The sequence below is a fragment of the Nematostella vectensis genome, chromosome 7 (genome assembly GCF_932526225.1).
Source record: "Nematostella vectensis chromosome 7, jaNemVect1.1, whole genome shotgun sequence".
NCBI classification, from domain to species: Eukaryota; Metazoa; Cnidaria; class Anthozoa; order Actiniaria; family Edwardsiidae; genus Nematostella; species Nematostella vectensis.
Window position 1 is genome coordinate 6,752,414 of NC_064040.1, and position 10,829 is coordinate 6,763,242.

Sequence of the window (10,829 nt, forward strand, 5' to 3'; positions counted from 1 at the left end):
CAGCACTTTTATAGGTAGGGTGCATATTCACTAACCAGAATGATATTTTGTTTGGGACAACTGTGGCCCCGGCGGCCGCCTGGGGCATGGGCACACGTCACGCGTACGGTTTTATATACACCTTAGCCTGAGTATCAGGCCCTCAGGGGAGGGCCTAAAAAAGCCTGATACTCAGGCTATATACACCTATTTCAATAAACGTTGTCAGTGTGAATGGCAATTGGCTGTTTTAAAAGAACATTCACTCCTTATGTGTATAATTATTTGTAAGAAAAAAGATAAGTAGTATAATCGCAGAAATTATCCACATGTCCTTAAAGTCAGTAGAAATTTGACAAGTTTCATGGTATTTTTTTATAGAAGAACTGCCATTTGACAATGGTCACTTGCCGTTTGCACTGACAACGTTTATTGAAATAGGTGTAACAAATGACAACATGATTTTACAAACTGTATCTTGAATATTTTATGTTTTCACTTAACATTTTATAATCCATCCCACCCAATGAGTGCACAATTATAACATAAACTATGACATTCCCTTATAAGATACGAATATGTTATTCGTTCATAGGGGTTACACTGCCATTGCGAATAATGTTTTACATGTAACACAATAAATATGAATCATCGATACTTTTTTATATGCTCGATGTTATTGGTGCAGCATTTACCGCCACATCAAAGCACTGTTTCCCTGCTAACTTCAATCAACCGTTCGATCTCTAACCCTTGCAGCCCCCAGTCTGTCTCATCACTTTCATGGACAGACTCTTCTGCGCCCTTCTTCTGCAAGAATCTGTAACAGTACAAGGCACAAGGGAACACAGCGGCGAATAGCAGGATACCGCCAATAACGTAAAACGACGGGATATACGATCCAAGTTGGTCAGCTATGAAACCTGGGGAGATAAGAAAAATACTCTAAGTGCTTCACGTAATTATTGTAGCGACCGTAAGTATTGTAGCGAAGAATGCTGGCCCCGCCAAAAGTGAATAAAAATGAGAAGGTCACGAAACGATTTGTAAGATTTAAGATGTGACGCACTTTTTCTAGCCTGAGTATCAGGCAATCATATATATTTCAAACGTTGGAGAGGACAACTATTCAGGTATATACTTCAGAGGGAACGACAAAAAGGGCCCTATAACACTAAGGCTACAGTTTTTCGTCGGTCATTTACAGCATCGCGGTTTTACAATAAACTGACAAACTTTCGGGAAAAATAAAGAAACAGAATTGCTTCTCGAGCAGTTTACATTTATATGAGTATGAGTTATATTGCGAGGAGAGATTTCACTGTAGGTGGTACTAAGCTCTTCGGTTTTTCGTCTAATACAGGGGCGATTGCCAGGATCTGCTATGGTGGGGGAGTTCGCAGTTATAGATATCATATAGAAAAAGTATAAAAAAGTATAATATTGACGATTCTTCAATAAGAAATGACGCTGAAATGCCAAACGCGAGAAGGGGTAGGTGCGTACCCCCTAGCTACGCGCGTGCCTATATAGAAGAGGGCGATTATTCGAACTCGTGTTTTTTCTCATGGGTTCGAGGCAGATTGGCGGGTTGCGCGCGATACCGGGCCCCTGATCCTACCGGTGCTACATCTTGCTACCTATATCTGCAATGATTGCTTTTACATGTCTCTTGTCAATCGAGCAAGACCATACAAGCAAGGCACCTCTATCTGCAAGGATTGCCTTTATATGTCTCTTGTCAATCGAACAAGACCATACAAGCAAGGCACCTCTATCTGCAAGGATTGCCTTTATATGTCTCTTGTCAATCGAGCAAGACCATACAAGCAAGGCACCTATATCTGCAAGGATTGCCTTTATATGTCTCTTGTCAATCGAACATGTTTTACATGTAACACAATAAATATGAATCATCGATACTTTTTTATATGCTCGATGTTATTGGTGCAGCATTTACCGCCACATCAAAGCACTGTTTCCCTGCTAACTTCAATCAACCGTTCGATCTCTAACCCTTGCAGCCCCCAGTCTGTCTCATCACTTTCATGGACAGACTCTTCTGTGCCCTTCTTCTGCAAGAATCTGTAACAGTACAAGGCGCAAGGGAACACAGCGGCGAATAGCAGGATACCGCCAATAACGTAAAACGACGGGATATACGATCCAAGTTGGTCAGCTATGAAACCTGGGGAGATAAGAAAAATACTCTAAGTGCTTCACGTAATTATTGTAGCGACCGTAAGTATTGTAGCGAAGAATGCTGGCCCCGCCAAAAGTGAATAAAAATGAGAAGGTCACGAAACGATTTGTAAGATTTAAGATGTGACGCACTTTTTCTAGCCTGAGTATCAGGCAATCATATATATTTCAAACGTTGGAGAGGACAACTATTCAGGTATATACTTCAGAGGGAACGACAAAAAGGGCCCTATAACACTAAGGCTACAGTTTTTCGTCGGTCATTTACAGCATCGCGGTTTTACAATAAACTGACAAACTTTCGGGAAAAATAAAGAAACAGAATTGCTTCTCGAGCAGTTTACATTTATATGAGTATGAGTTATATTGCGAGGAGAGATTTCACTGTAGGTGGTACTAAGCTCTTCGGTTTTTCGTCTAATACAGGGGCGATTGCCAGGATCTGCTATGGTGGGGGAGTTCGCAGTTATAGATATCATATAGAAAAAGTATAAAAAAGTATAATATTGACGATTCTTCAATAAGAAATGACGCTGAAATGCCAAACGCGAGAAGGGGTAGGTGCGTACCCTCTAGCTACGCGCGTGCCTATATAGAAGAGGGCGATTATTCGAACTCGTGTTTTTTCTCATGGGTTCGAGGCAGATTGGCGGGTTGCGCGCGATACCGGGCCCCTGATCCTACCGGTGCTACATCTTGCTACCTATATCTGCAATGATTGCTTTTACATGTCTCTTGTCAATCGAGCAAGACCATACAAGCAAGGCACCTCTATCTGCAAGGATTGCCTTTATATGTCTCTTGTCAATCGAACAAGACCATACAAGCAAGGCACCTCTATCTGCAAGGATTGCCTTTATATGTCTCTTGTCAATCGAGCAAGACCATACAAGAAAGGCACCTATATCTGCAAGGATTGCCTTTATATGTCTCTTGTCAATCGAACAAGACCATACAAGCAAGGCACCTATATCTGCAAGGATTGCCTTTATATGTCTCTTGTCAATCGAACAAGACCATACAAGCAAGGCACCTATATCTGCAAGGATTGCCTTTATATGTCTCTTGTCAATCGAACAAGACCATACAAGCAAGGCACCTATATCTGCAAGGATTGCTTTTATATGTCTCTTGTCAATCGAGCAAGGCCATACAAGCAAGGCACCTATATATGCAAGGATTGCTTTTATATGTCTCTTGTCAATCGAACAAGACCATACAAGCAAAGCACATATATCTGCAAGGATTGCCTTTATATGTCTCTTGTCAATCGAACAAGACCATACAAGCAAGGCACATATATCTGCAAGGATTGCCTTTATATTTCTCTTGTCAATCGAGCAAGACCATACAAGCAAGGCACCTCTATCTGCAAGGATTGCTTTTATATGTCTCTTGTCAATCGAACAAGACCATACAAGCAAGGCTGGCCGAAACTGGCGATACCTCGCATACACAACTTCTTACAATATGTGATTACTCACCGACTGTAGGTGCGCCGGATACCACGGTCACAGACAAACAAAAGTATCCCATTCCAAGACCAATAGCGCTTTTCTTGGTCTCAAGGCTTGTCTGGAACATGACTGCTTGAGTGATGACAAATGCGCCGCTTCCTGATCCGAAGAATACCGCAAATATAACAAAATGGTAGTAGCTAGAGACGGAGCCAAGAGCGATGATTGACAGACCCATGATTAAAGCGGACACTTGGACACCCTGAAGAGGTGTCAGCCACTTTAAATCCAATAGCCTGCCCATGAATACCCGGAAGACAGTCGAGCAAATCCCCATGTATATGAATAACTGCGATGCCTTTGTGCCTGAAATGAGCAAGTCCTCTGCGTAGCGCACGATGTGCAAGTTTGGAATAAAGAACCCAAAGTACGCGAGTACAACTGTTATAGTCCCGATTGTGTATGTAGAGTTTTTGTAAACAGAAATATCCACGATTTCGCAGATGTTCCGGAACCTCGGGCGTTGATCTACAGTTCTGTGCTCGACATTAGGGTCGTACGTAGCCCCAAGTACGCAAACTAAGCTTGCAAACGCAGCCATCGCCCTAAAGGCATTCCTCCACCCGACCGAATCAATAAGTGCTTGCATGGTAGGGCCGATGGCCATGATGCCGATACTCCCACCAGATGCGGCGATACCCATTGCCAGTGAGCGTTTTCCCGGCGAGAAGTACCATACGCAAACCAGGAATGAGTTACTGAGAATGCTACTAGCACCGATACCAAATAAGACCCCGTAGGAGAAGTACAAATAGACGAGGTCTTCAACGAAGGAGCTCGTAACCAAAGAGATAACGAGAAGGGCACCGCTGCACATTGTAACGAGGCGCAGACCAAAGCGCTGTGACATGCGCACAGCAACCGGACTCATTAAGAAGGTGAAGGCGATGGCGATTGATCCAACCCAGGCTGAAGAACAAGAAAATGTCGGTAGAACATTAGAAATAGCACAAAAAGGGTACAAATTGCATGATATCCAACATAAAATGAGGGTATTATGGTAGCTTACTAGCCGGCTCTCCAGTGAATTTATTCGGAATTGTTTTTGGACTTTCGGGATTCTTGTGGCGCGCAAAAGAGCAAGAGACTGGAGGAAGGTTAGTTAACCCACTGGAAAGAAGCCGGCTAGCGGGCTAGTATACCGGAAATCGAGAACTGCAATTTGACCGATGATCCTATGCGGTCGTGAGGCGAGTATTTGTGAGCATGATAACAACACCATAAAAAGTAATAACCCCTAGTAACCTAGAAAATTCAAGAAAAGATAATAAATCCAGTCTTGCAAAAAGGACAGGCATAGTCGACTACTAGTAGCTGATAGTGTTGGTACTGATATTGTATAAATCTGTTCAAAGTTTAACATCTCTTGGGTGTTTTCAACATTGATTTTTATGAAGCATCCGGCGGTTTTTTTCTAGACTCCAAGCAGTCACTACTGTGTTGAGAGAAAAGCAAAACAATCGACACAGCGGCGACTGCTTGTAGACTACTGTGGAGTAAGCGTTTTTTTTTTTTTTTTTTTTTTTTGCATTTAATTCCTTGGCATATAGAATAGGCTTTACCTGTCTTTTCTTTGTCCTCGTTAAAGTAGTCCCCCAATACAGGAAGGAAGACACCGAAGCTCTGTGAGAAGCCGAAGTGCATAAAGTTCATAATGGCAGCAGAGAAACAGACTAGCCACGCCCATGGCCCATCACGGGGGCGAGGGGGTGCACCCCTTGTGAAGCAGCACGGCATGTAGCAGTCCTAAAAAGGTTTGTAAAAATATTTGCAAAAAATTTCGATTATTTTTGTAATTTTTGCCGTCATCATCGGTACTAGAGCAAAATTTTGAGCAAAACATTGGCTACCCTCTTCACATAAACACTAGTTAATTATGGTCAACTTTTAATTGGATTTTAGCGGAGCTAGAAGAGCGCGGAGCTCCATAGGTATAGAAATTGGTCATAACTAGGCGACTCAAAAATTGTGGTCAATGACGTCATGTCACACGCTGTTAGCTATCTGTACCACTCACGTGACCAGCTCATGCGACAAGGCCAGCTAATTCATAGATCCGACGCGCGCACGAATATCCAATCAAAAAGCAGCAAATAGAAGCCAGCGAAGTGCAACCCAAATGTCCCACAAAAGTCCCACAAATTGTACAACATGTCGGATGAGGTCAGTGAGTCCTGCCCGGAGTTATTTTAAATACAGACGTTTATAGGGGTTTTCCTGCGACTCGAAAAATAAAACACAGTAACCTAACATAATGGAAACTTGTCTTGTTGTCCAAGCTTGGTGAAAATCTTGTGAGAATGAAGCATAGAAATAGATAACTACGAGTTTGAATGGAAACGGCACGAATCCAGCTTAAAATACGAAAAATTGGAAATGATAAGATAAAGCGGTGCTCTCTACGGTAGGTACTAAGTGTTTATGTGTTTTCAAACATATTTTTGTCAACTTGCAGTGATTTAAGTGCGGGGAAAATCAGAAGAAAAAGCCGAATTCGCTGTTTACGACCGACTTCTAACTACAAGTTTTATCGGCAAATTTCAAGATTTATAGCAAAAAAAAACAAACGACAGTCTCATTCCTATATGTAATTGAAGTAACCTAGGTAATATCAAACACAAGTTTAATGGTAGGACTTACACTGCTCTTGTATGTGGTTTGTTTGCTTTTTGTTTTTCGTCTCTTCGTAGTACATTTTACGTGTTTTTCTACAATTGAGTCCCAACTCTACACTAAAAGCGGCCGGGCAAAGAAAACAGTGCTAACACTTTCTACGCTGACCGGAAATGCTTATTTGCTTGTCCAGATTCGCAGAAAAATATCTCAAACCAATCTTTTTCGGCGTCGATTGCCGACTTTTTGTGGGACATTTGTGGGACCACATGGCTGTTATTGCACCATCTCCTTCCTGATTGGCTATTCGTGCGCGCGTGATTGACATGTCGGATCTATGAATTGGTTGAATCGCTCTAAACCAATGAGAGACTAGTTTCAGCAAGAACCGGGGAGACTTGGAAAAGACGGGGAAGGGGGAAATTTAGCCTATTCTGACTTTCGACGTAAAACGAATAACGGAATGCATGATTGCAGAAACGAATTGACAAGAAAAACTGTTTAATTGAGAAAATGCAACTAATTTGCCAGTCAAATGGCCGTATGAAAATGAGAATTTGAAGGATATATCTGTCTAAGGAACGGCTCGACTTCTTTACCTGTCGCGGTGGTTAACGCAGCATAAAATCGTGCAAGGGGAATTCGTGCATCATCAGTCAACAACCCTGAGAATTCCCACAAACGTTTACCTTTTAACACTAAAAATTATTATTTTTCGGGAGAAAAACGTGTCCAAGGTAAATAGGAAATTGCAAAATAAGTCCAAATAGATGAACCACCGAACGATGAAGTGAATATTGCTTGGAATTTGAAGTCAGTTTTTCAAACTGTTTTCTGCGCGCGCGCTGACGTGCACTGGAATGACGCCATGAGCGCGCGCTGTTGTGAAGTTTTTATTGTATATTGCGTAGGATTAGAAATAATTTTATAAAAGAAATAAAACATTCTTCTTTTTCCAGCCCAAAGATTCTGCATATGAAAATATGATCATAAAGCTGGCTCCGCTTTTAGGCAGTGCCTAAATCTATATATTACCATTTATCCTCTGCGGTGTGTTCTTTGCTGTAATCCTTTGGGTCTATATCCCATCTCTTTAAAAATGATAACAATTTCATAACGATAACGATAACGACGTTCATTATGAAATCAACTGTTATCCCTTTGTTCCCAAATCCTTTGCTTTGCGGTTATTCTCAGCTTTATTCCTTTGACTCTTACATTCCTAGCTCATCGTTATTCATTTTTGTTTTGTTTTTTAATAAAACGTATAGCATTTTATTGCTTTGGTATATATTGGGAGTAAGTTCTCGATATCAAACGCGCAAACACCTATAAAATGAAGTTAAGCGCTTGGCTATATGTTATCAATACATCATTTTTAGTGTTGCGTCTGCGGTATTAAATCACTGCGAAATTATATTCATCCCGAATAAACAATACATGTAAATGACTTTTGACATAGGAATTTGATTGACAGCTTTACATGTTACTGAAAAATTTACATATTTACGTTGACGATGCGAGGTGCGCTTTCATCCAAGAAAGATAGTGGTTGTAATACTGATAAAGCGGCGTTAAAGGACCCCATATTCTCATACCAACACCGTCATGTATATAATTTAATTTAATTTTCATAACTCTGCCCACCGCAAGTGAGAAAATAAAGTTTAAAAAAGATTGATTGCTCAATACATTAATCTTTTTTCATTTCACAAAGAAACACTGCACGCCGCAAATAACACTCGTTTCTGGCTAATTCGATTTAAAATCAGGTATACATGAGCTATGATACCACGACCAGTTTGAGAAAGAAAACGACATATATGGATATGTGGTTTTAAGTAAGATATTGAGAAAGGCGTATAAAGCTTGTTAATTCAAGAACTCGGCGTGGAAGTTATATCTTATCGCAAACCTTGTGGGCATACCTACAGTCTGCTTGAAACGATCCAAGTTACCTTATGGAAGGTTAATGACCCCGATCCATTTTTCCTCCTTCTCGCCTCTCCTCTATTTGCGTGGCCCTGCGAGATCTTTGCTGTGATTATCAGGGATAGTATTGAGAAGGCTTTGTCAATAAAAGCAATAAATTGATACAGCGGGGGAGGGGTAGGGAAGTATTAATATATGTCACAATACGATACACACACTACACTGCGTGATGAGAAAATTTCAATTTCACAACTCAAATAATCGGTTTAGAAGTTTTTTTAGATGTGTATAATATATCTTAGTGCTTGATTTTATTTTGCCTAGTATTGTAATTTTGCACAACCATAACCTAAAGAGTACCGTAAACATAGTAAACCATATCTAGCATATTTCGTATTTGTTCTTCTTTTAGCGAAATAGAGCAATTGTTCGTCGTATGCCAGTATATGTACCTCATGTCACTAGAAACATCACTGTCTATAACATGGCTGTGAAGCTCGATTTAGGAAAAATCTTGAGAAAATACAGTGAATGTATCAGAAGTACCAAGAAAGCTATAATGCGGGAGAATACACTAAATCTTGGGTCCACCTAATGCGAAAGAGTCGTCAGCTATGCTGTAAGGTAATTTACAAAGGAAATGTTTTTTTCAAGTACGCACCTGTACTCGTGAATGGTAGAACGATGATGGTAACTACTTTAAGTACGCATCCTGAAGTGTATCATAAGATAGTGTATACCACAACATACGTACACACGATACACACCATCCACACCATCCACAGCTATCTACACCATACACAGCCATCCAAACCATACACACCTATCTAAACCATACACAGCTATCCACACCATACACAGCTATCTACACCATACACAGCTATCCACACCATACACAGCTATCCAGACCATCCACAGCTGTCCACACCATACACAGCTATCCACAGCTATCCACATCATACACAGCCATCCACAGCTATCCACACCATACACAGCTATCCACACCTATCCACACTATACACAACCATACACACCATACACAGCTATCAAGACCATACACAGCTATCTACACCATACACAGCCATCCACAGCTATCCACACCATCCACAGCTATCCACACCATCCACATCTATCCACACTATCCACAACCATACACACTATACACAGCTATCCACACCATACACAGCTATCTACACCATACACAGCTATCCACACCATACACAGCTATCTACACCATACACAGCTATCCACACCATCCACAGCTATCCACACCATCCACAGCTATCTACACCATACACAGCTATCCACACCATACACAGCTATCCACACCATACACAGCTATCCAAACCATACACAGCCATCCACAGCTATCCACACCATCCACAGCTATCCACACTACACAACCATACACACCATACACAGCTATCCACACCATACACAGCTATCCACACCATACACAGCTATCTACACCATACACAGCTATCCACACCATACACATCTATCCACACTATACACAACCATACACACCATACACAGCTATCCACACCATACACAGCTATCCACACCATACACAGCTATCCACACCATACACACCCATCCACACCATCCACAGCTATCCACGCTATACACAGCCATACACAGCTATCCACACCATACACAGCTATCCACGCCATACACAGCCATCCACAGCTATCCACACCATACACAGCTATCCACACCATCCACACCATCCACAGCTATCCACGCCATACACAGCTATTCACACCATACACAGCTATCCACACCATCCACAGCTATCCACACCATCCAAAACCATCCACACCATCCACAGCCATACACAGCTATCCACAGCTATACACACCATACACAGCTATACACAGCTATCCACACTATACAAGGGAGGAAAAAACCGTGAGAGAGGCCCTCAAGAAGGCAGGTGCCACTGGGTCAAAGAAGGGCTGTTTTTTTTCTGGCGAAAGTGTCCTCTCCTTACCCTTCTCGCAGAAGAGGGCGTGGCCAAACAAGAACGTAAAACAACTAAATAGTGTTAGTTTGCCCTACGAGTGTCTGGAGAAGGATACACGAAAATCGTTCGAGGATCGTGAGTATGAATAACATACATTTTATTTGCATTACAAATAGCAGTCCACGCCTTTTGCGTGACTGGAATCGTTATCCGGATTTTATGTTGAAGTTGTCCCGATTTCATGAAAATCCACTTAGTGTCTTTGTTACTTATGACACGTGGGGTGTTAGTAAATCGTGGAATGACGCAACCCGCCAACACCAAGAAAATAACCGTTTTTCAGTGTTTTTTTTTTTACACTTTTAAGTTGTCTATTTTTGTAAGGGTTCGTGGTCGCAAATACAATGCCCTTATCCCCAAAGAACTATTTCTGTTCTTGTGTGTAGCATTTGGCCAAGTTTGTGTCATTCTCGATTAACATCTCTAAGAAAATCGCGTCATTTTATTTTCAAAGCCTACCTGGGCTTCAAATAACCCCATAATTTAGGCCGTGGGAACGCTTCCTCGAAATAAATAGCAATTAAATTTATCTAATAGTTGTAAATCGAATGGCACAAGAC

At 41.5% G+C, this 10,829-nt stretch overlaps 1 protein-coding gene across 4 annotated transcripts; it reads right to left on the reverse strand.

Annotated features, from left to right (window-relative positions):
• Positions 1-441: 441 nt before the first annotated feature.
• On the reverse strand, positions 442-8,927 carry LOC5520848 (monocarboxylate transporter 3). 4 transcript variants are annotated; one of them, XM_048729838.1, is made up of 6 exons: positions 8,905-8,927; positions 8,270-8,349; positions 5,261-5,444; positions 3,666-4,607; positions 1,874-2,167; positions 442-608 (listed from the first exon to the last, which is right to left on the reverse strand). In XM_048729838.1, the coding sequence occupies exons 3-5, from the start codon at positions 5,433-5,435 to the stop codon at positions 1,947-1,949; spliced, it is 1,338 nt and encodes a 445-aa protein (XP_048585795.1). In that variant the 5' UTR covers positions 5,436-5,444; positions 8,270-8,349; positions 8,905-8,927; the 3' UTR covers positions 442-608; positions 1,874-1,946. The 4 variants fall into 4 exon arrangements, with proteins under 4 accessions (XP_048585795.1, XP_048585794.1, XP_048585796.1 ...); XM_048729837.1 differs by lacking the exon at positions 8,905-8,927 and having other exon boundaries at positions 442-902; positions 1,940-2,167; positions 8,270-8,417; XM_048729839.1 differs by lacking the exon at positions 8,905-8,927 and having other exon boundaries at positions 8,240-8,400.
• Positions 8,928-10,829: the final 1,902 nt, after the last annotated feature.